We start from the raw sequence: 27311 nt of genomic DNA on the forward strand, positions 1-27311 counted from the left end.
AAGGATCTGGTTGTGTGGACCACTCCTGAACCAGACTGCCAGTAGCAGAGTGAGAGTTAAATAACAGCAGCTAACAGAATGCTGGGATTTATGCCTGTGGAGATTGATGTTAGAAGCAGAGAAGTGATGCTTTCACTCTGTAGGTCTTGGGCAGAGTACTACAAGCAGTTCTGGATGCCATATAAGGGAAAGACATAGGATTATTGCAATAAATCTAAAGGAAAGCTGCCAGAATGATCTCATAGGATGGAGGGGAGGTAATATGACCAGAGTCTAGAGGGATTATGGCTCCTCTCACATGAGACAAGCAAAGACAAAAACAAAGACATGACATAGTTGCACAAAATCACATGAAAGAGATGTAGGGGAATCATTCTGAAAAGGAAGAACAGAGATGGAAGGAGACAGAAAAGAATGCACATTATGAGTAGTAACTAAAATCAAAATTTCTGAAAGTACTTTTTCAGATATAGAGGTTTGTCGACTTTGATGGAGAGGGAAATAGCCAAGGTATTTAAGAGGGCATGGAACATGTGGATAAAATGTGAAGTGGAAGGTAGCAATGGCAAGAATGTTGAAAGTTAAATGTAAAAGGACAGACCAGATAAATTAAATTATCTTTTTCTGCCATTACTTTACGTAATGTAAGACAATGAAAACTAACAGTTCCAGCACCTTGTCTTATTTTCACTACTGAGAAGATGAAGCACGGCTGCCCAAAAACACCACTTTCTTTATCTGAGTAAAAAGCTCTTCACTTTATATTTTTATTTCCCTTATATATATATATATATATATATATATATATATATATATATATCTGTAAAATAGTTTCTGTATCTTCTTGGTGGGGTTGGCTACCTTTTCACTGACTTAACCTTTCAGTTTTCTTTGTCATAATCAGAAATCTAAAATTGTCATGATGCATCAAACTACAAGTAAGCACAGAGACGCTACTGAATTTCCCTGAGTGTCTATCAGTGCACAGCTGCATTCATAGCTGCTTTAGTATTGTTTGCACAGGTGCTGTCTCTCTGGACAGCAGTCATACATGGCACATGGTAATCACCCATCAGACAGTACTTTATAATGGACAGCTCACTAAATTTTAAGTTTATGGCTGCCTAACATCTTGGGAAGTATAATGTCTGGATTAAAAGTTCTTTTTATAAGGACCACACTGATTGATCTGTATTAAGAACTACAAAATACAGTACAGTATCTCTTTCTGACATGATACAAAGAACTTCAAATATGCCCACCAACAGCAAAAGAGCACTGGTTCAGATTTAAGCAATCCAAAATTACAGAAAAGTAGGAACCTATGAAGCCTGTAAAATCAGATAGTAGATGTGTATCATTGCACATTTATGTGTCAGCAACTTCTAAGGGTAATGAAATAACACAATCCACATGAAGCACATATATAATTCATTAAAGCTTTATGTTGTTCTCCAAGAGTAGTAGTCAAAATGGATAAATCTTACCTCCACTAGCTTGTTCGCATGTTCACGAAAGACTTGGGCATACTCTTTGACTTCCTTCTCATTTCCACTTTTGGCAGCCTCAATAAGAACCAGCAAGGGGACGTTAGTCTCCAAGAAAGAATCTGAGATGTGGTCCATAACAGCTTTACGTAGCTATGGGAAAAGAAAAACAGGAAAGGTGAGAACTAGCAAGTATATATACTAAAGCAATCAATCAATTCTCTCAAAGGTAAGATATGGTCGGTATATGTGCAGCATGTTACTCTTCCTAGACATAAAACGTTTTGTATTCACAGAAAAAATAAAAGGAAATGTATATAGTTAACATGGACAATCATGGAAAACCATAGAAAATATGTATATTGTTGCAATGGAGAAGCATCCTAGAAAATGTATAAAACTAGAAAAAGATAATCTGATGATGAGTGATGGGGCATGTGTTCCAACACATGCGGAGAAAGCCCCTTTAGAAATAGGTGATGTTACTGAAAAGGGTTAAAAATATGGACTAGTTATGTCTTAGCTTAGTAATGGAGAAAAATCACAGAATGGCAACTTATTTGGAGTACTAGAACTGCAATAAATCACAAAATGAGAGTACACACTGATTCCAATTGGGAAACACATTTCAGACTCAGTTAAATGACAAGTATTAAAAAGCATCAGCCTACAAAAAAGCTATTCCACATAAAAAATGAAATACAACATTACCGATGCCATGGACAATATGCTAGGAACCAGTTCTGACATTGCCATGAATAGTACAGCAGACAACTATTTAGGTAAGGGTCTGGCAGATAGTGCAGGGGATAAAGTTTATGTGCTTCTGACAGGTTTAACTGTGTGTGTTCAGTTCACCCTTCATTTGCCTAGTTGGTGACTGTAAGCAAGTCAGTTGGCCAGACAGTTCCCCCAGGTTGCCCCTAAATAGAGATTTGTACCTTATGGATTCTTCAAGTTAAGAAAATAATAAAATCCACAAATGAGTTTGTTTGCTAATGAGTCGGATGGATAATAGCTGCAGCCCAAAGAACACTGTGAGAGGAGCTGGAATGAATAAGAAAAGGTCTTGGTATCCCAGAGCAACAACGTTTTAAAAAATATATTTCTTTATTAATTGTGAATTTATAACATGGTACACAGTCATTGGATTACTGCTCTCCACACCCTCCACACATACACACACACACACACACACACACACACACACACACACACACACACACACACACACACACACACACACACAACTTTAGTATAGATTTTGTTCTCTCATATTTCACTTCCATACTAATCCTAATTACTTTAGGAGACATCAACAGTGATGGGGTCCTAAGGGATTCCTTAGTCTCTTAATAAGGGACTCATCCCCCCAACAAAATGATTATATATTTCCTCTCAACATATTCTATCAACGCATACCATCACAGCCACTGGATTCCTGAGTAATCTTGATTGGGCCCTTGTAAGTTGCCCTAAAAATGTCCTATTTACTTGCATCATTGCTGCTGTAAAAAGTGACACCCAACCAATTTATTGTCATTTGGAAGCTAAAAAGAAATTATGTACTCACCATAACATTCCATGTGTGTTATTGATCTTCATTTATCCCTGTCCTGTGGGTTCAGTTCCGAAATCTGAACTGACTCAGTCATACTATAGCCCTTTAGGACCAAAAACCCTCAAGCTTTTCTCCCTACCTATAATGCTCCTCTCCCAATTTACCTCAGATCAAGTTTGCTGATCGCCAGACAGGAAAAATATGTATCATGAAAAAAATTTTGTGGAGACCATATCTAGAAAAGAATAGCTCAAGATATAATAAATAAGGATACAGCACATTCCACCAAGAGCTTTGAAGGATGGGGTTGGAGGGAGGGGCATTAAGGATAAATAAAGATCAACAACACAGATGGAACGTTATGGTGAGTACATAACTTCTTTATCTGATGTTGTCAGTCTTCGTTTATTCCTTGACCTGTGGGACAGAGTCCCCAGCTACATTCATCCTGGGTGGAATCACGGAAGAATATTCCTGAGCACCATAGAACTAAAGGATGCTATTCCCCTACAGGCCAAATCCAATTTGTAATGATTAATAAAGTTATGTGGGGTAGCACAAGTTGCTGCTGCACAAATCTCATCCAAGGAAGCTCTGAAATGAAAAACTGCAGAAGTAGCTGTCACTCTGGTAGTGTGTCCTTTAACAGATCCAAGTAATTTAACATTTTTTTTGGTGCATGTGAAAGATATGCAATCTTTCAACCATTTTGAAAGTGTAACTTTGAAAACTGATCTACTTTGTCTAGTACTAGAAAAAGCAATAAATAGTTGATCAGATTTTCTGAAAGATTTTGTTCTATGAAGGTAGAAATGCAATTGTCTGTGGATGTCTAATAAGTGCAAAGAATATTTGCCTTTATTTGAAAATTTTGATAAGAAAACTGGAAAATTTATGGTCTGATTAATATTGATCTCTGACACAGCCTTTGGTAGAAAAGGTGGATTAGCCCTTAAAGAAACTCTATCTGGGTGAAAAGTCAAATATGGTGATTTACAAGATAGTGCCTAAATCTCTGAAACTCTACTGGAAGAGGTAATAGCTATTAGTAAAGTTGTTTTCCAAAACAAATACTTTAGTTCACAAGTGGCTGCAGGCTCAAAATAAGGGTATATCAAAGTCTGAAGAACCAAGTTGAGATCCCAAGAAACACACGGTTCATTATAAGGAGGCCTCAACATAGAGGTTCCTTTCAAATAGGCCTTGCAAAGTTTATGAGACATTAAAGAGGCTTCCTGTAACCGAATGGGAAAATTCAAAATGGCCACTAGTTGAATCTTGATGTTAGAAGCAGAAGCAGCATCTTTAAAGAATAATGTCAAACACTCTTCAATTTTTGTGATGGGGCTGAAAAAGGATCAATGTCATTAATATGACCCCAGCACGAGAACTTCCTCCACTTACAATAATAAAGTTTTCTAGTGGAGGGTTTATGCAAAGCCAAAATAATCTTATGGACTGGAGATGACATAATGTTATGCCTGGCAATCATTGGAAGTGGAGAAGCCATGCTGTGAGCTTTAGGTTCTGAAGACTCAGTTGAATTAATCCCTCTGGATGGGACAGATCATCTGGAGCTGGTTCAGAGTCCATGGTTGCTGAATGAGATGAGGCCAGAGGAAGGAGGACTAAATCTGTCGAGGCCAGAATGGGGCAATGAGGATCACCTTGCTCTTCAACCTTGATGCTTTCTTCAGAAACTGAGGGATTAACGGTATCAGGAGAAAAGTTTATAGAAGTCCCAAGGGCCAATCGTGAAAGAGAGCATCTCTCAGGGACAAGGGCAAAGTAGCTGCTGCACTTGTTGTTTTGGGGCAATGTAAAGAGGTCACAGCAAAGAAAAATCAACTGCGCCATCTTCGAGTTTAGAGACCACTTGTGAGACATGAGGATGCATCTGCTCAGCTTGTCCGCTATCACACTGGAAGTCCCCAAGATGTGCATTGCTATGAAAAAGTGGTTGAAAGAGATCACCCACTCCCAAACTCTGACTGCTTCTTGACATAGGGGGTAAGACTTGGTTCCTCCTTGTCCTTGTGCCAGCGACTGACATGTTGTCCGTCTGGATAGCAATTGTCCCTGGAGGAATGACAACTTGAAAAGCCTGCAATGCTAATAGCACTGCCCTCTTCTCTAGGACATAGATATGCAAGCTTGCCTCTGTAACTGACCAAGTGCCTTGGACTGTCTTGCCCAGATAATGCCCCCCACATCTGGGAGGCATTAATGGTTACTACGGCCTGGGGTTGGATTGTATGAAAGGTCATCCTGCTAGAATATCTGTGGAGTGAACTCACTAAAGGAGATCCCTTTTGCAATGGTTGGTCACTAAAATATGATGCAACATCGGTTGATGAAGAATGGACCACTGGGATGCAAGAAGCCATTGTAGGATCCTCATGTGGAATTTTGATAAAGGTACCAAGGTAATGGTCACTGCCATAGAACTCAGAGCCTGTAGTACCAGACGTGCAGCTACTGACTTGCTGATGATGATTCTCCTGACTTGAGATTTGATCTTTTCTAAATGGGGAAAGGGAAGGAAAGCTATGCAAGTGTTTGTATTCAGATCTGCCCCTATAAATTCCAGATTCTGTGTTGGAATCAGATGAGATTTCTCATGGTTTATTATAATTCTGAGATCGGCACCATAAGTCTGAAGGACATAATCTCATGATTTTTCTAAGGGATGCCTGGTGGGAGCAGTGATGAGCCAGTCATCTAAATGAGGAAACACTCGGTGTCCATGTACCACCATCATGCATTTGGTGAAAACCCAGGGGGCTGTGGTGATGCCAAAGGACAGGGCTCTGAATTGATAGTGACTGACTCCCAGCCAGAAGCAGAGAAATCTCCTGGAGCGCTTGTCAGTCTTGATGTGGTAATATGTGTCTTGGAGTTCTAGTGAGCATACCCAATCATCCTTTCATAAAAAAGGGAAGTATGGACTTAATCATGCCCATCCAAAATTATGTTTGTCAAACAGATTTGTTCAAAACACTGATATCCAAGATTAGTCTCCAGTCCCCAGTCTTCTTTGACACTAAAAGGAATCTTGAGTAAATTCTAGATTCTTTCTGGTCTGGGGTGACGGTTGGATGATTCTTTTTTCTAGCAGTTTTTTGATTTCTTAAACTGTAGCAGAAATCATCTGTCAGCTTTCGATCAAAAAAGTAAATCGAAATCTGACTTTGTGATTGTTCAAATTGTGAAAAAAAAACTTTTGGAATACTGTAATTAAAATTCAAAAGTATTATCATCTCTCTCCCTCATCACTAGCAACATATTAAAAACTCCCCAAAATTGTAATGTGAAACTAAGTTCTCCAAAAGTTAAAAACCTCTCCCCTCCTGCTTTACAAGATGATATCACTAATAGCTGAATACAGTCACCTGAATGACTGGATTCAACAAATATATTAGATACTCTAAATGACATATTTACCTCAGCCAACTACTTCAATTCATTCACCACTTTATTTACTCTCTATACTAAGATGATCTTTAGACACTTCAGAGAACATAAACCTGTTTCAGCAGCCTCCAGCTGCCAATATTTCTTACAATTTCAGCAATCTGCATTCACCATAATTAGTAGCTCTGGTCAGAGAACCATATCCAATCATTTTGGAAGAAAGCAATCATTGTATCTCATCAGCAGCAAAGAACTATTCTCCATCGTCAATCTTTTAACTCCTTTCAAAGCCTGATCCTTTATGTTCAGAGGATAACATTAAGCTGTTGCGCTCTATGACCTTTAGTAGCCAAGCCACAATATCCCAAATCACGGATACACATTAAAATGACTAATTTATACCAAGTGGAGACCCCTATCAAAGAGGTCTAGAAGAGCCAGGCCAAGGATGCATCAGAATGGTACATCCATTCATCCAGGTTATGCTTAAAGTGGGTCAGGCAGCTACTTTGCTTTATATTGAAAGGAAGTCTATTCCATAAAAGAAGGATTCTCTGAGGTATCTTGTCTTAACTCACCAGAATGTTCTATTTATGTTTTGTTGGAAGGTAGGGTCTCTCGAGAGGATGTATAAGGTGTTGTTCTGTTTTACAGATGTGAAAGAGAACACACAGGACTGGATCCTTTGAAGCTTTTTAGACTAGACATAGATCACTTTTCAAGAGTCTGACAGAAACGGGAAAGAGACAGTACTTTATGGTGGCACAATTAACTCAGTGAAGACATGTCCTTGATTATTTTAGTGAGGAAATACTTTGGTCTCTCAAGCTGGGTTATATGCTTAGACAAATGTATACCTACAGAGCCATTGTAGTCAATTATGGTTCTGTGAGAAGGATGATAACTGTCTTAGATCCAGAAGAAATACCTCAGTACCTCAGTGAACAGTCTGGTAAGGTAAAAAAAATTACCTAACAATAGTGACCATATTGTGATCAAATGCTAGTTCACTGTCAATGAAACTGCCCAGGTTTGTAATGACCGAGTCAACTTTAAAAGGGGTGTCACCTCTGCAGTAGGTGCATGGGACATGGGTTGTCCAGTTTTGTAAAAGGACACAATGCTTCATTTCTTGACATTAAGTGTTAAGCCACGGTCAGTGCACCATATACTGTTAGTGTGTGTTAGTCCCTCCTGAAGAATATGGAAGTCAGATGGGGAGTTAATGACACCTCCAAGTTTGCAGTCATCTGCAAACTTGGGCAGCCGCAGGCTTTCAGTGCCAGCCCTGACATCAGAAAAGTAAATACCAAAGAGAAGTGGTGCTTGGATTGCTCTATGGGGGCACCACTTTAATAGACTGAAAAGATAAAGTGAACAAGCTCTAGCCTAGGGAATACGTCTTCACCATATGAAAATGAAAAACCACAGTAAGGCTACTCCCTCCACGTGGTAGCTAGCTCCAAGATGGTCCGTTTAGCGGGTATTGTATATCCCCTTTCTTGTAGTTGCTGGTATGCAAGCACTACATATGTATCCCAGGTCCTTCCTTAAATAAAAACAATTTTTTAATTCTGTTCAGTTAAAAATGACAAATTGCCTACTTATAAGTACTGGTTCAAACATTAATAACACTGTCCTCAAAGCAAATTTCTTGTGATAGTAACTTGGCTCAATATGATGAGAAATTACTCATTCATTGGAAGTCACTTCCAGCTACCTTTCTTCCTTGAATGCAAACCTCCATTCACTGACAACTATATGCTCCGCTTCCTCAGTAGGTACTTCGAAACTTCTAAGTCAATAGATTGCCTGTATGCAAAAGCACTAAAGCAAGTTGCAAAAAGTTCCTTACTTGGAAGCCAATCTGTAACCTGGATACAGCCTGTGTGTAAAGTGTGTGTGTGTGTGTGTGTGTTGGGGGGGCAAGTCCCAAAGCTCTTCCTTCTGCTAAAGCCAATTGATTCCAATAGGCATCCCGTGTTCAAGGACACCGGAATGAATTTCCAAAGTCTAAGACCAACTTCAAATCGGCGTGCTGCCTGTACACTTAAACGAATTCCAGGATAAATAATTCTTCCTTCCTCTGAAGCCAGCTGGAATCAGCAAACTGCCTGTTTACAAAGTCTCTGGAGCAGGTTCCAAAATATTCCTAGTTCTAAAGCCAACTTCAAATAAGCATGCTGCTTGTGTTCAAAAATGGACTCAGGAACGGATAAGTGCTTTTGGTTGTAAACCTTCTTCAGATCCTGTGTTTATCTGCTTTGCTCTTCCATTATACTGTATGTATTCTAGGTATTGACCAATGAGGTATTATATTCAAATGAGTCTCTCTGCCTTCATTATTCATTGGTTACACTTACTACTAAACCCTTACGTCAGAAGATGGATCGCAAACTGGCTCTCAGACAGATCCCACAAAGTAAGAGAACTGGCATCTATGTTCAAATCCAGACCAGTAACTAGTGGTGTGCCTCAGGGCTCTGTCCTGGGGCCCCTCCTGTTTGGTATATACTTCTCAGAAGTACAGGCAAGCACTGATGGGCTGTGGCTGACCAAGTATGCGGACAACTGCAAACTGGGTGCTATAATAGAGTCTCCGGCTGACATGGATATCCCCCAGAAGGGGGTTAACGAGACTGATGCATGGTGTCAAAGCCATGGTCTCAAGCTAAATGCTACAAAATGCGTAGTAATCCCCTTTGGAAAAAACAGAGTACCTGCGAACTACCACATAGGAGGTAACCCCCTGAAATCTGAAGTAGTAATAAGGGATCTAGGGACCCAAGTAGATAGTCAGCTTTCCTTTGATAACCATGTTACCAAAGTGGTTAGAAAATCCTTCTATGTGACCCATCTGATCATAAAAGGGTTCGCATCAAGATCTAAGGATGCAGTGGTGCCCCTATACTCTTCCTTCATCAGACCCATTATTGAGTACAATGCACCAATTGGAATGTACCTGGCTAGGCATCTCCAGCAGCTGGAGAGACCGCAGAGGTACCTCTCTAAGAGGATTACTGGCCTCAAACAGTTGCCCTATGCAGCACGATTGAAAAAACTAAGGCTTTTCTCTGTTGCATATCGCGTTCTCAGAGGCGATCTCTGTCTAACATACAGAGCCATGTCCAACCCAGAACTGTTGAACATGCTCCATCTTAGCAAAACCAAATCCACTCGAGCTACACGCTCTAGGGATATAAACCTCAGCACAACAATGAATAGAACATGCTGGAGGAATAGATTCCCTTTGCAAAGACTTCCCTTGCTATGGAACAAGGTCCTGATCTACATAAGACAGAGCCCCTCACTATCACTCTTCAAGAGGAACCTCAACGAGTGGACAGGTAACAGAAAGTTCACATCAGGGATCATACCAACAGCTCTACTAGATAGGGGCCAAGGGTACTAGCTGCTAGATCAAGGGCCTAGGGAACTAACCAAAGGGGCGGTGAATACCGCACAACGTGGCTGGGCTAATATATGCCTTCGGGCAGATAGCCCAGTATCTACCTATGAACTACTTGTATCCAATCTGTCTTTTTATATACACTGCCAAATCAGTTTAACTTCCTGAGTTCCTGCAAGTGTCACTGGTTATTCTATCCTCTTGGGAGGAGTCCATCCTCACATGTTCTTTAGTAGCTGGTTGTATAGCTTTTCTGTTATGTTATTCAAGTCCTACTTCTTAGTGGTTTTATGATAGAAGTATATTATAGCCCCCTAAGCCTCCTTTCTTTTACTACTGGTTTTAAGGGGACTACTTCGTTAAGGCCAGGACTTTGACTGGCACGCAAGTTCATAATCCATTCCATTTCTATTTTTTCAGTTCTGTTGAATAAATCTCCACCTCGTGCTGTAACTGAAACATGAGTTAATATCATAAATTTAAAGCTATGCCCTGGATTATGCTTTATATGCTGATACAAAGCATTTCTATCTTGTTGTTGATGTCTCTTAGATGCCATAAAATACATTATTTGAACTTTCTGTTAGTTTTGCCCACATAGAATGACATACATCCTTCACAGCTGGCTATATATCACATTCTCTGTATTACAATTTCCATTCCCTTTGTAGGAATATACTTTATGTGTGATAGGATGTTGGAACACATTAGTCGTATTAATATATTTGCATGCCTTACACTTCCCACATTTGAAAGTTCCTTTTTTCTTTACTACTCTTCTCTGTGTTGTTTCTGTTCTATTGTTACACAGTAGACTTTTCAAGTTCTTCTTGTTTTTATATGAGAATTTGGGTTTTTCTCCTACTATACTTTTAATTTTAGGATCCACTGTTAAAACTAGCCAATATTTTTGAATAACTTTATTTGTTTATTATCTGGTGCATAAGTTAATATACATCTTAAAGACTCTTGGGTTTCATTATTCTTCTGTCCTTTTTCATGTTTGTAATGATAATATGGTTTTCCTTTGCCTCTTCGTAATCCCATCGCTTGTTCAAAGTCCATCTGGTTCTTCCTATACCCTCTAGTTACTAGGTTATCCATCAATTGGTTAAACTCTTGTTGAAATGTATCCTTCTTGGTACATAGTCTAGAAATGCATATGACTTGATTTTCAAATATGTTGTTGAAAATATGTGTGGGGTGCATGTTAGTTCTATGTAGCATGTGGTTCTTCCATGAAGCTTTCCTATGTAGGGCCGTCTCTACAGTTCCCTTTTTAAGGATAATACTTATATCCAGGAAGTCAATACTTTCCTGGGAGTACTTGGATTCAGACTTCAAAAAGTCAGTTGCAGATGTTAGATATCTTAGAAACTGTTGGTATTGATGGACTTCTCCTTTCCATAGTAATAGTATGTCATCCACAAACCGACCATAGAACAGTACTTGCTCTTTCCATATGTTATCTTTACTATTCATCCATTGTAACTCCCACTGTGCTAGTACTATGTTCGCATAGCTATTGGCACAGGGGATACCCATGGCAACCCCCCCATTTTTGCCAATAGATATTTTTGTCATAAATGAACACATTACTACTTAGTATAATGTCCAAAAGGCCACAGATAACATCAACTTTCATTGCCATGTTGCTGATGCATGAAAACTGCCTTACAGCTTCTATCCCATATTGATTGGGGATACATGTGAATAGAATATAACATCTAGGGTTACCAATAATAAGTCAGTGATGTTATCCAAATCTTTCATAGTTTCTTGTAGTCTCTCCAAGAGGTGTGCCGTGTCCTTCAATACTGTTCTCGCTTTGAGCATAAATTTTTTAAGTTCATCCACCACATATATTGAAAGTGGTTCAGTGATCCATCCTCTGCCAGATACTATGGGTCTGAGAGGTGGATCCAGTAGATTTTTATTTATTTATGACAAAAATATCTATTGACAAAAATGGGGGGTTGCCATGGGCACCCCCTGTGCCAATAGCTATGCGAACATAGTACTAGCACAGTGGGAGTTACAATGGATGAATAGTAAAGATAACATATGGAAAGAGCAAGTACTGTTCTATGGTCGGTTTGTGGATGACATACTATTACTATGGAAAGGAGAAGTCCATCAATACCAACAGTTTCTAAGATATCTAACATCTACAACTGACTTTTTGAAATTTGAATCCAAGTACTCCCAGGAAAGTATTGACTTCCTGGATATAAGTATTATCCTTAAAAAGGGAACTGTAGAGATGGCCCTACACAGGAAAGCTACATGGAAGAACCACATGCTAGATAGAACTAGCATGCACCCCACACATAATTTCAACAACATATTTGAAAATCAAGTCATATGCATTTCTAGACTATGTACCAAGGAGGATACATTTCAACAAGAGTTTAACCAATTGATGGATAACCTAGTAACTAGAGGGTATAGGAAGAACCAGATGGACTTTGAACAAGCGATGGAATTACAAAGAGGCAAAGGAAAACCTTATTATCATTACAAACATGAAAGAGGACAGAAGAATAATGAAACCCAAGAGTCCTTAAGATGTATATTAACTTATGCACCAGATAATAAACAAATAAACAAAGCTATTCAAAAATATTGGCCAGTTTTAACAGTGGATCCTAAAATTAAAAGTATAGTAGGAGAAAAACCCAAATTCTCATATAAAAACAAGAAGAACTTGAAAAGTCTACTGTGTAACAATAGAACAGAAACAACACAGAGAAGAGTAGTAAAGAAAAAAGGAACTTTCAAATGTGGGAAGTGTAAGGCATGCAAATATATTAATACGACTAATGTGTTCCAACATCCTATCACACATAAAGTATATTCCTACAAAGGGAATGGAAATTGTTTTTTGTTTTTTTTTCAAAAAACTTTTTGTTTCATAACATAACAACAAGATAATGCACAGCATATTGTATAATGAAATTTAGATAACTGGGCTTAAGACTGAGCATATATTAACATGTAAAACAGGCAAAACTTAACAAAAAAACCTAATAAAAGTATATACAAATATAGAAATGTTAACCAAAATGCCACCATTAAGAGAGTTCAATAAGATTAGCAAGAAAATATAGAAGAAAGGTCTCCATACCTAAGTGAGGATTTAGGGATTATTATTCACTACTAATAATATCGAGAACTTTTTCCCAGACTTTTTTTAGGAGGACAATCTTCTTAGGACTTTTCGAAATAAGTTTCTGTGCTGAAATGTATGTACGAGCCAATTCCTTGAAGTTGTTCCCACAGAGTTTAGTGCGATCTATCCAATTTTTAGTGATGTATAATTTCATAAGCGAGCATAGGAGAACCAGTAAATGTGTGTCATGTTTAGAAAGATCTCTAGTAGGCATATGAAGGATTGTTAATTCCCAAGAGAGAGAGTCGATTTATGGTAGCCCATTTTCTGTAAGCGGACTTTCAGTGAGGTCCAGAGTTTATGTGAGTAGTTACAAAACCATAAACGTGTAGAAGGTCAGCTCTTGGGCAGGAACAACACGGGCAAGAGGGGGATTTCTTTGAATCAAACTTGTTTAATACAGAGGGAGTGTGATAAGGGAATGGAAATTGTAATACAGAGAATGTGATATATATAGCCAGCTGTGAAGGATGTATGTTGTTCTATGTGGGCAAAACTAAGAAAGTTCAAAGAATGTATTTTACGGCATCTAAGAGACATCAACAACAAGATAGAAGTCGATGCTTTGTATCAGCATATAAAGCATAATCCAGGGCATAGCTTTAAATTTATGATATTAACTCATGTTTCAGTTACAGCACAAGGTGGAGATTTATTCAACAGAACTGAAAAAATAGAAATGGAATGGATTATGAACTTGCGTGCCAGTCAATGTCCTGGCCTTAACGCAGTAGTCCCCTTAAAACCAGTATTAAAAGAAAGGAGGCTTAGGGGGCTATAATATACTTCTATCATAAAACCACTAAGAAATAGGACTGAATAACATGACAGAAAAGCTATACAACCAGCTACTAAAGAACATGTGAGGATGGACTCCACCCAAGAGGATAGAATAACCAGTGACATACTTGCAGGAACTCAGGAAGTTAAACTGATTTGGCAGTGTATATAAAAAGACAGATTGGATACAAGTAGTAAGTGTAACCAATGAATAATGAAGGCAGAGAGTCTCATTTGAATATATTACCACATTGGTCAATACCTAGAATACATACAGTATAAAAGGAAGAGCAAAGCAGATAAGCACAGGATCTGAAGAAGGTTTACAATCGAAAGTGCTTATCCGTTCCTGAGTCCGTTTTTTTTTTTTCAAAACAAGTTTATTGTTTTAACATATAAGAGAAATATCATAACAATTTTATACAAATAATTAAAAATAGGTATTATTATAATATTCAACAAAACAACTAAAGTATTTACAAAGACATCCACTACAATCAGATCAATTAATTAAACTAAAATACTGTGCTATTGAAATTAGAATTTTTTTAACAAATTTTGTAAATTATCCCATACAATAAAATGTGATGTTTTTCTAGTTGTTCTCATTCTAATTGTGCTTATTTCCATATGACACATTATATTCATAACATTTTTAAATTCATTGAACGAAGGAGGTGTATCTGAAATCCAATTTCTAGTTATTATTTTCCTAGCCACTGCTAGGATAGACCATAACAAGGGAAGCTTAATCTTTTAACACATTGAGGTACAGGTGTGTTGAATAATATAAGAGACTTAGAAATAATGAAATTATCTGTAAAAGAGCCTGCAAAATTCATTAATTGACTTCCAGTATTCTTTCAACTTCATACAGTCATAAAACATATGAGCCCAGTCAGCATTAATTTCTACATTACATCTCTTACATAGATTATCTTTATTATTAATTTTATTCATCATCAAAGGTGTATAAAAAGATCTATGTAAAAATGTCCATGTATAAAGTCTCCAGACAATGGAAGATGTAGTTCTATAAGCAGATTCCAATATATATTGTTTATCTTGTTGAGTTGGTGGGTCCCCATTAATAGAGGTGAAATAATTCCAGTATGAATCTACATTGTAAAAGTTTCTTGTCTGATAATTTTATGTATATATGAAAGTTTACCTTTATCAGAAACTTTATGCTGTAAATTTATTATCAAGTAATCAATCAGTTTTGGAATAGATTCTTTAACTGTTATAGACATTAGATCTATTCTATCAATGAGATGTTGTCTAAAGATCTGAACCTCTAACCAGCAAGTTTCTCTTAGATCAAATTCTTGTTTTAAGAAATCTAGATTTTTAACTTTATTATCAGATATCAGCTGATACCAGTACTTTAGATTATTATCTATAGCTAAATGAGCTCCTTCAGAAGTAGATGACATAAGCATACCCTGAGTATAAATTATAGGGAATACAATAAAATTCCATTCCCTATACTTAGGGTGCATGAATATAAAGTTATGATAACTAATAATAATATTTAATGGGTAACAGACCATATGTTTAGGTGTAATAGGTGAAGTACAAAATTCCTTTAACAACCACAACATGGAGTTATTTATAATCATATTTTTATGTGTTAAGGAGATTTTCATGAAGTGCATACTAATTAGCTCCCAATAATCTTTCCATTTTATGACATATGACCGATCTATTAATAAAGTAATAACTTTTATAATAGAAGAGATAATATATAAATTAAAGTCTGGAAAAGAAATACCCCCTTGAGACCAGCTATTAGTATGTTTCTTTAATGCAATCCTAGGTCTATTAGGTGCCCATAAGAAATTTAACATTAGTGTATTCAGTTTCTTGATAGTTATTTTTGTAGGTGAAAGTATTATTGATTGTATTAAGTATAAAATCTTGGGGAATATTATCATTTTAATAATTGTAAGTCTCTCCTCCATAGTAAAAAACATATTAGTATATTAAGAAAACAGGTATTATAGTTATTATATATAATAGATTTAATATCTTTAGATAGTATTATACCTAAATAAGTTATCTGACCTGAGTTGGGTACATATTTAGTAAAATCACTAATGAGAGTATTTTTTCGTGTATATAGGTAGTATTTTAGTTTTTTCTTCATTGAATATTAAACCAGAAATACTTTTAAAATTCATCATTTTATCAAATAAAGACTGCATAGAAGAATTAGATCCTGCTGATGTAATTAGAACATCATCTGCAAAAAGTTGAATTTTTGATGTTGTATTTTCTTCTATTTCAAAACCCTCTATGTCAGTACTGTTTCTAATCAAATTAGCCCAAGGCTCCATTACTAAAGTGACTAATAGTGGAGAAAGTGGACATCCTTGCTTTGTACCTTTAAGAATGGGTATTTTTTGTGAAACATATGTTCCTACCTTAATATAAGCCAGCGTTCCTTTGTATAAATGCTCAATTAAATTTACAAATGCATCAGAGAAATTTGTGCATTTCAGTAAGGTAAACAGATAGTCCCAACTTACTGAATCAAATGCTGAACCTATATCAAGACTAATAAGTGTTAAATCTTTCTTTTCCTATTTGCAAAATCAATTAATGTTAAAGTTCTTCTTATATTATCAAAAGTATTTCTATTTACAATGAAGCCCGTCTGATCTATGTCTATAATGCCGGGATAATTGTCTTCAATCTATCAGCAAAATACTCATAAACATTTTATAATCAACATTAAGTAATGAGATGGGTCGATATGAAGAACATCTAGTTGGATCTTTATTAGGTTTTAAAATTGGTGAAATAAATGTATATTGCCAAGATGGGGGTTATTAACTCAGTTTGGGCCAGAATAAAAACCTTATGTATTAATGAATATGTAGTTTTAGAAAGGATTTTATATATCTCTGGTATAATACCATCATTACCCGGTGCTTTGTTTGATTTAAGCTTATTTATTTGTGTAATAACTTCTGTATATGAAATACTCTTGTCCAATAGTTTAATCTGTTGTTTATTAAGCTTTTTATTCATGTTTGTGGTTATAAACTCCTTTATTTTATCTTTAGGTTCCATGTTAATGTTGTTATGGTTAATCTTGTGAAAGTGATTTCTAAATTCATCCAGTATTTCTGGTATACTAGAAACATTCTTCTTTTCCTTAGAGAAAAGATTTCTTTGATATGGTTTTGTTTATTCAATCTTTTGTTTTATTTTTAAGTCTATGTAAGTATTTGGGGCTTATTGAATAAGACAAAACTTGTATTTCTCTAAAGTTATTTTAACTTTATGAGTTAAAATTTCTTTGTATTTCTCATTTAGTTTGTTTATTTCTTCAATAACTTTCTTGTCCATAATATTTTCTTTATTATTATGTTTATAAGAGTCTAGTTTACTTTGAATATCTAACAATTCCTTATCCCAAGATTTCCTTTTGTTAATATACCATCTGATACTTTGTCCATATAGATATGATTTTAAGGCATCCCAAACATAGACAATGGAGACTTCAGGAGTATTATTTATGTCTAGAAAATGTTGTACTTCTGAAAGTATATATTATTTATAGTCTTTTAGCTGAGTTAAGTATGCTGGTATCCTTTTGATCTGAACATTATGAGTATTTTTTATCATGAATTGAAAAACAATTGAGTTATGATCAGATATAGGACATGAAATGATTTTGGAATTAATTAAATCTGTTACCATCTGGTTAGAAATAAAGACCCTATCTATTTTTGAATAAGTTTTGTATCTGTTAGAAAAAAAGGTGTATGGTAATGATTTTGACTCTATCTGATTATTAATATCATTCAAATGATAAGAATTAGCAAAATCATTTAAATGTTTTGCATTAGATGTAATTCTTCTTTTCTTTATAGTGGTAGTATCACTTTCATGTAGTATACAATTAAAATCACCAGCTAAAATAATATCCCCTACAGAGAATGATATGATCTTCTCAATATGATGTTTCACTGTATTAATACCAATTCCAGGTATCCAATATACATTAATTAAAGTGTAAGTCTTCCCATTAATTTGTATTGTAACCATACAAAACATTCCTTTGTCATCCTGATAAGACTTAATGGTTTTAGGAATGGGCATACTTTTATTCCATAAAATAGCCACTCCTCTTTTTTTCTGAGTGTGCTCTGAACTAACCAATACTGTATACTTATTAGTGGCTAGTTTATCAATATCTTTTTTCAAGAGATGGGTTTCTTGCAGGAAGACTAGATTGGCCTTGTGTAGATTAATGTATCTTATTAGGCTTGCCCTTTTACACGGATTATTCAATCCATTAATGTTTAAAGAAATTCCTTTTAAAGATGTCATTTGGCATTTTTAAAACTCAAGAATCTTATGATCGAAATAACAAATAACAAGATAAATAATGTTACATCTCCTCTTTTAGGTGTACCTTTAAACATAGCTGTATTTATTAAATCTCTTATGGGATTTTGTATAGGATTCAATTTTGTTTGTAGTGACAATGAGTGTACAACCTGAGTCCGTTTTTGAACACAAGCAGCATGCTTATTTGAAGTTGGCTTTAGAACTAGGAATACTTTGGAACCTGCTCCAGAGACTTTGTAAACAGGCAGTTTGCTGATTCCAGCTGGCTTCAGAGGAAGGAATAATTATTTATCCTGGAATTCGTTTAAGTGTACAGGCAGCAAGCTGATTTGAAGTTGGTCTTAGACTTTGGAAATTCATTCCGGTGTCCTTGAACACGGGATGCCTATTGGAATCAATTGGCTTTAGAAGAAGGAAGAGCTTTGGGACTTGCCCCCCCCCCCCCACACACACACACACACACTTTACACACAGGCTGTATCCAGGTTACAAATTGGCTTCCAAGTAAGGAACGTTTTGCAACTTGCTTTAGTGCTTTTGCATACAGGCAATCTATTGACTTAGAACTTTGGAAGTACCTACTGAGGAAGAGGAGCATATAGTTGCCAGTGAATGGAGGTTTTGCACTCAAGGAAGAAGGGTAGCTGGAAGTGACTTCCAATGAATGAGTAATTTCTCATCATATTGAGCCAAGTTACTATAACAAGAAATTTGCTCCGAGGAAAGTGTTATTAATGTTTGAACCAGTACTTAAAAGTAGGCAATTTGTCGTTTTTAACTGAACAGAATTAAAAAATTGTTTTTATTTAAGGAAGGACCTGGGATACATATGTAATGCTTGCATACCAGCAACTACAAGAAAGGGGATATACAATACCTGCTAAATGGACCATCTTGGAGCTAGCTACCACGTGGAGGGAGTAGCCTTATTGCGCTTTAATAGACTGGGTGATGTCAGCTCGCTAGTTTGCTATTCATTGGGTATCCTAGGGACCTACATTAATAAACTCAACTAATATTTATACCATATAGTATGAATTTAGTCCTGGCCTTTGAATGGGAACTGCACTTCTTAGTCTGGTAGAGTTTACTAAAAGCATCTTTACATATATTTATTGGCCTCTATAAAGTATTTTATATGATGTTCCATACCAGACATGGATGCCTTATCAGGTAATGGCTTAATTCTTAGCACTCTGAGACCATTCTCCTACTATCTGACAAACACAATGCATACTGTAAAATCTAATTATGCTACTTCCAGCTCATACTACTTAATATAAGTGCACCAGGGCTTGATTCTGGTTTGCTGCAATTCACAATGTATGTGAATTACTTGAACAAATACAGTAGAGTGTCCAAATGAATTCAACATGCTGATAAAGCCACGATCATCTTGAAAGTTAACCACAGTCTGTTGATACTGAAGTTGAAGCATTGCTCCATTCCCCAAAATATTCACTATTTTTGCAAGGACCTAAACCTCACTACTTCATAATCCAAGCTATTGATGTTCTCTTCCTAGATAATTGTAACTTCCAGTTTGAAGTGTCTTAACCCAACAACTCCTATACTTGTCTAAACTGTCAGTATTAAAAAATGAACCATTTGAGCCCTGGGTATGTTACAGATAATCATTTAAAATTGACTTTCAGGTAAAGAATGTGATCTTTAAGATTAACATAAAACCAGAGAGACTTACAATATCTCACAGATAGTGAAAGGTTATCAACTGCAACCCTCTACATAATTCCCAAATATAGGTACTCTCACCTCTTCACTTCTATGTCATAAAACTGCAGAGCCTTATAACACAATTTCCAGATATGACTCAAAATACCAAAATGCACCACTGTTTGTATGTCTACACAATCATAGGTTGGTACACAATCACAGGTTCATAAGTTGGTACTAGGCTAACGGCCCTAGGGCCTATGCAAGCCTAGCCATAACAATTCCCTGGATATTTCTTCCCATAATATTTACTTCTCTGGACCCCTGTCTAGCAGGGCGACTGACATGATCCCCGGGGTGAATTTCCTATCTCCCATCCAATCATCAAGGTTCCTTTTGAAGAGGGCCAATGAGGTGCACTGCTTGACATGTATGGGCAGTCTATTCCAGAGTATGGGGAGTCTCTGGGTCAGGAACCTATCCCTCCAGCATGTTTTGTTCATTGTAATGACAAGGTTTAGATCCCTGGAGCGTGTGGCTCTGAGGGATTGGGATTTCTCTAAGTGGAGCATGTCCAACAGCTCAGGGTTTGACATGGCCTTGTATGTTAAGCAGAGATCGCCTCTGAGTAGACGATATGCCACAGAGTATAGCTGGAGTTTTTTTAGACGGTCAGCATATGGCATCTGCTTTTAGGCCTATGATTCTTTTAGTGAGGTATTTCTGTGGCCTTTCCAACTGTTGCAGATATCTTGTGAGGTACATACCAAACGGGGCATTATACTCTATAATGGGTCTAATGAGGGATGAGTACAGTCGGACAATGACCTCCTTTCTTCTGGATGAAAAGCCCTTAGTGATGAGGTGTGCCACATAGAATGATTTCCTGACTGTTGTGGCGATGTGGTTATCGAAAGTGAGACCACCGTCCACCTGTGTCCCTAAGTCTCTCATCACACTTTTGATGTTTAGTGTCCTGCCACCTATGTGGTAATTCATGGGTACATGTTTTTTTCCAAAGGGGATAACTATACATTTCTTGGCATTAAGTTTGAGCCCATGGCTCTGGCACCAGGCATATGCTTCTGTAAGGCTCTTTTGTAGAATATCCATATCATTTGGGGATTCAATAATGGCTCCCAGTTTGCAGTCATCTGCAAACTTTGTTAGCCAGAGTCCCTTAGTGTTGGCCTGCACTTCAGAGAAGTAGATGCCAAACAAGAGTGGTTCCCAGGACTGAACCCTGGGGTACTCCACTTGTCACTTGTCTGGAGCTGGATTTGGAGTCGGCTACTTTTACAGTATGGGTTCAGTCAGTAAGCCAGTTGGCAACCCATCGAGTGCCGTAGGGATTTATGCCCAGCTTAGTAAGTTTATCTATGATTCCAGAGTGGGGGATGGTGTTGAAGGCCTTGGCAAGGTCCAGATAGGCTGTGTGGACTGCCTTACCCTCGTCCACAGCTCTGGAGACTGATTCGAAGAAGTCAATCAGATTCAGGAGACAAGATCGGCCCTTCACAAACCCAAACTGGGTGGGGTCCAGTGTTTGAAGGTTGCCATTGTCTTTTTTATAAGTTCCATGCCCTTGCAGATCAGGCTTGTCAGACTGATGGGACGGTAGTTCCCGAGATCCAAGGTGGATCCTCCCTTGTGGAGCGGGATAACTGTAACTGTGCGCCACTCAGTGGGCACGAAGCCTGAGGTGAGGCTATGATTAAACATGACACTTAGGTGAGGTGCCAGTTCATTTTGTAGTTCATGTAGTACACAGCCTGGGATGTCACCTGGTCCCATGGATGCTGTATTCTTAGCTTTGGAGAGTGTGGTTTCTACCTGTGTGGCAGTGATTACCGGAATTTGGCAATCTTTTGATATTGAGATGGGCCCTTTAGGGGGTGAGTGGGTGAAGTTGGCACTAAATCGATCTGCCAGGATATTGGCAATATCCTTGCATCAGTATATTTAATGTCATTCTGTTGTAGCTCAGAGCAGATCTGAGCATTGCCATTTAGATTCTTGACATAACTATAGAATGCCTTGTGGTTGTCTTTGGAATCTTTGGCAATTTTATTTTCGTAACTAGCTTTTGAGGATTTTATGAAGGATCTCAGCTTCTTACTGAGGTTGGTGAGGAAGTTTTTTGCATCCTGGGATTTTCCTCTTTTCTGCAACAGTTTCTTCCTTCTGTTGTATAGTTTGTTTACAGCAGAGGACCACCAGATTGGCTTAATTTTTTTGGAGAACAGCATCTTGGTTCTATTTGGGATGGCACGATTCATGCACGAGTGGATGTGCTCGTACAGTGCCTTAGTGTAGGATTCTGCAGTCGAACTTCCAGATCCCGTCTGCGTGGGTGTCGTGAAGTTTTTTACTTCTGACTTCAGTAGCATGAAGTTGGCTTTGGAGAAGTTTTTTAAGGAGATTTCCTTACTGGGGGAGGTAGGGTTGCGATGTGGATGTCAAGGGTGATTTGCTTAAGGTCAGACCTGACCAATGAGGGGGTGACTACTGGTGTGGAGCATCTATCTCCCATGTTGGTAATGACCAGGTCTAGGATACTGGAGCCCCTGGTGGGACAATGGATTAGCTGATCCAGGGCACTGGAATTTATGAATTCCAAGAACCGTTGGGAAAAAGAGTTGGTACCCGAATAGTTTTCCCAGTTAATGGCAGGGTAGTTGAAATCACCCAGTATTAGGGTGTTTGGTTGTATCTTAATATTTTCCAGTATGTTTAGAAAGGTGTAGTGGGGGATCTGTAGCAAGCTACAATTTGGATTGCAGTCTTACCTAGTGTTAGTTGCACCAGGAGAATTTCAGATGCATTGTGTTGGGCAACTAGCCTGAAGGTGTGAATATCCTTGGTGAATATGGACACTCCTCCAACTTTAGTGTTTCGGTCTTGGTTTTGTGTCCAATAAGTGTGGTAAGAATTGTAGCCTGGTATTGCAGGGGTGCTCTCTGCAGCCTTGAAACAGGTCTCAGTTACTGCACAGATATCAATGTTCCCCATTTTTAGGAGTCCCTCGTGAGAGTGCATTTTGAAGTTTAGACTTCTAGCATTGAGTAGCATTACCTTCAGATTTTGCATGCTTGCATCTGTTACGGTGGTGGTTTTGTCCTTTGAACCTTGCCTAAAAAAGGCACTATAGGGTGGCAAGAGCTTTAGCCAGTAACCTGAATCCCAGGGGTGACAGGTGCAGACCGTCTCTGGCAAAGCATCATGGTTTGTCAATCATGTCTTCCCAGGCAGACAAATACTGGATCCCTTCTGAATGACACCAGAAGCTTAGCCAATTGTTGAAGTCAATCATTTTGTCCTTATACTGTGGTATCATTCTGAGTGAAGGCAGGATGCTACTCAGGGCTAGGGTCATACCTGACTGGGTCACATGATCCAAGAGCTCTTCCATGTCTCTTTTCATGTAGTCCAGGGAGGTACGTCTCAAGTCATTCACTCCAGCATGGACAATGACAGAGTCGTATTTGTACTTGTTGTGGAGTGACTTGAGTGCATGCATCATGTGGCGGATCCTGGCACCCGACAGGCACCTGTCTCAGTGGCACATCTTCATTCACTGCCTTACCATGACCGATGTGTGCCTTACTGATAAACCATTACATTCCAACAAGTGCCCTTCATTAACTCAAACTACCTTTTGAAGACCATCCCAGAAAGTCTTAGACGCACTGCAGGTCACACAGTGTCTAACCCTTGATCTTAAAACAAGCATGGAATTTCTAAGTTCCAGTGTTTTATTTACTTACAAAGCAGTAATGGCTCATGAAAACACCCTACTCAATTTATTCTAGTTTTAAAAACTGTACCACAAAGTGTTCATCCAAAGCTTTTAAAATGCCTTTAGCTTTTCAGATATCAGATTTTAATTGGTATTTTGTTTCAGGCCCTAGCCATTCCAGTAAGAACTACTTCTGCTTTATGCTCGCTGTATATTTTAGCAGTCAAAGAAACCAGGTATTATTCCTAGTCTCCCACAATGGCATGATTTCCATGTCTAATATGCTACTAAATTATTCATCATTAAAGGTGTTATATGCCCATATTAGGTGCTCTCTTACACTTCTGTAATAAATTAAAAGTTTACAGACACTAATTTTCTACTTGCAAGTTTTTGTATAATATTTCTAAACCTTTTCAAATTTACCCATTTCACTCGTGGAAAGTATGCAGAAACTTAAGCCATATTCAAGAGTTGTTCTAACTAGAGAAACAAGTAATGGAAATAAAACTATTTCACTTCAAGGGGATATTGCAATTAAAATTAATCAGTCTGTGGTAGCAATTTTACCATACACTTTATAAAGGGCCCAGTGCTTCATATATGTATCACCATTACTGCTAAGTCCATATAATCATGTGCCTTCATTAATGTATCCCTATTGATTGCATAAAGGTCCTACTATTATTATTAGTACTACTGCTCATACATGCAGGCTTATGCAACTAGGTTTGAAGTATGGTATTTTCACTGAATAATGACAAACGTATTTTATTTTTTGTGTCATCTGAATATTTTGTGACTAGCAATTTTTGATGGCTGGCACAGTGGTTATAAAAATATTAAATAAGACAGGAAACACACTGGAACCTGAGGGTCACCCCATTATACCTCTCAACTGTACAGATTTTGGCAGAATGTCCAGATTTTTGCCTCAAAATTTCAGTCTGTGTGGTTTTCTGTCAAATGAGCGGGATGATCTGAGGAATTAAATCACAAAGTAATGACATATATCTGAGTTTCAGACTTGATATCCTTTAGAAAATGAATTTTAACACAAACCCTGTTATCCTAGCTACTTTCTAAGTTTGTAAGAGCAATATTTAAATCGGTCCTTATTTTGGGGCTTTTGTCCCCCCCCCCCCATTATGTAAGGCTTGTCCAGTTTTCTTGGGCTAAGAGTTTGAAAGGTATGCATCCCGTCAGTCCTGAAAAATATCAATGTACCATACCTAATTCATTTAAACTACATAAGTTAAACTTGGCACTAGTTGATTACTTATCTTTTGTTATGAAATAATAATGTATCCCATTAGACCCTGCTGCACAGTCCAATCTTATTCTTTTCAGACCCTTCTTTACTAAATCTTTTGCAACTAGTGGACATCAAACTGTGTTTTAAACCAGTTGTTAGACTGTCATTTCCTGATGTTCACTTTCCATGCCTTACACAGTAATCCACAAAGACTTCTGCTATTTCTTCAAGATCTACTGTCACGGTTTTTATCGAGGAAATCTCATTATGATTTATAACATAATTCCTAATATGTTTGTAAATCCCTTTCTTATTTTCACTTGTGTTTAACTTCTTTTTGCCTTGTTTCCATTTTGTATAGTTTATATATTGTTATATCACTGGGCATTTTGTTCTGTTGGAAATTTCTTACTTCATTTCCAATAACACTTTTTTTTAGTAAGCTGGGTGTTCCACCATAGAGCCTGTGATGGCCGTGCACTGGCCCAGTAATCAAGGAGCTTCAGTCCTCACCACTAACACCAGTGAGGGGCAGTTACATTGAGAAGGATAGCAAATACACACAGTAAAGTACAATTTCCCTTAAGAGAACACAGAGATCACAGTCTGTCTGGGGCTGGTTTCTCCTTTTCCCTCCAGAACCCCAATACGACTCCCCACTGGCACAGCTATAGGGCCAGATCTCAGCCTAGTGGTCAAGCTAAAACCTCCAGCAACCTCTCTGTCCAACCAGTGCTTCATGTCCTTGCCCAAGTAGCTGCCACACACACACACACACACACACACACACACACACACACACACACACACACACACACACACACACACACACTTTGAGATAAGAGTTATATACAACCACACAGAAACTCCTGGGGAAGGCTAGCACAGGTTCTCCAGCTATGCCCCTTTCTGCAAGTCTATAAGGTAGTACCAGCTGCCAGCAACCAGTAATCTCAGCTACTAAAAAGGCCCTTACCAAAGGGTGTCCAGTTATTACTGTGCAATATTATTATCCAAATAATAAGTGTGACCCAGGGCTAAAGCTATTGGAGTGGCTTGGACAGTATCACTGTATATGTGCAATGTACTCTAGAGCTTAAATTATATCCACACAAGCCACAGTTGAAAGGTTTAAAATATTTAATAATAAATAATAAAAACACAAGGCAATACTTCTTATTACACAGTGCTAGTCAAGAGTTCAGATATCACAGGAAAATGCTTAAAATAATACTGTAGAATAGTTATGACATAAATATAGAAAACAGCTAGACTAAAGTTACTATTTTCTATCTTTTCCTAAGAGCTATCACAGTTCTAAATAAACCTACATATAGAGCAAAAGCAGAGTACTGGTGAGTTGTCATGTTTAGACAAAATCCAAAATGCTGTCCTTGCTTTGTCCATAAATTGCTAACACAGTACTGCTTCACATTAGATCATTCTTGACATATCTCAGGTTTCCCAGGCTAACAAAAACTCAGAGTTTAGCATACCTTTGATCTTGCACTTGGTCAGGAAACCACAGCAATTAAAGACATTATATATGTAAAATCTAGCAATTAATTCTGGTCGCAAAACAATAAAAAGAATCTGCTGGTCCAGACATCAGGGATCCAAGTTTGAGATCAAACAGTCATACAAGGCTTGGCCTATCAGCTTTCTTCCAGCAGAGTGCACTGTTGTTACATTTTTGATGTTCAGGATTTAACACAATTTTCTTCCAATTAAGAGAACAAGCCTGTGGCTTATATTCATATTTACAAATGACAGAATTATCTATATTATCTACAAAATTCTATCTAGCTAGGCTGACAGCCTTCACATATCTTCACAGAGCCTTCCTATTACTTCTTGTGTTTTGTGCTTTTCAGTGGTACATGGTTCACCTTTATCTTTTTAGAGTCTGCACCACTGGGGACTTTCTACACTTCTTGATGACTGCATCCTTCACCGCTCATTTCAAAAGATGTTGCTACAGAAGGAATTACATGACATCTGCAACAAAAGTGAAGGCATGTTGCTGTTAGTCATAGTACGATTGATTAATCTAGGAATTTGAAGTATGAAGCCATTCCATTCTTAAAACATCACACCTAACCTGATGAGGATCCCTGTTTCTGGGTGGTAGATGAAAAAAAAATGTCTTCAAAGAGCTTAATAGTATGCCACAGAAGTAGAAAGTTTTTCCCTTTTTAAACCTGCTACAAACATCATTTTGCGTGCTAAATTTAGTAGTTTAAACACAATCAAGCATAGAGAGAACCACCTTTTGGTTGTTTAAGAGTCCGATGTGCTATTTCAATAGAAATGGTTTGGGAACTTGTTATTCAAGGAAATTTCAAATCTTCTCTATAGCGTCCAGTAATAGTACTAATTAGAGTTTCTTTGTATGGCTCCTGATTTTTTTATTTGTGTCCTTCACTTTTTAAGGAGCTTGGTAACTGTATTGTCA

The 27311-nt window shown here is 37.5% G+C and overlaps 1 protein-coding gene across 4 annotated transcripts in view; it reads right to left on the reverse strand.

Moving 5' to 3' along the window:
• The window catches only part of CTNNA2 (catenin alpha 2), a 3890250-nt gene that overhangs the window by 2391054 nt on the left and 1471885 nt on the right, over positions 1 to 27311 (reverse strand). For all 4 annotated transcript variants that reach the window (XM_044061988.1, XM_044061987.1, XM_044061989.1 and 1 more), the window contains exon 3: positions 1488 to 1640. In XM_044061988.1, coding sequence (XP_043917923.1) covers positions 1488 to 1640 — 153 coding nt within the window. The remainder of the gene's footprint in view (positions 1 to 1487; positions 1641 to 27311) is intronic.

Source organism: Protopterus annectens, chromosome 2.part1 (genome assembly GCF_019279795.1).
Source record: "Protopterus annectens isolate FY-2018-M chromosome 2.part1, PAN1.0, whole genome shotgun sequence".
Classification (NCBI taxonomy): domain Eukaryota; kingdom Metazoa; phylum Chordata; order Ceratodontiformes; family Protopteridae; genus Protopterus; species Protopterus annectens.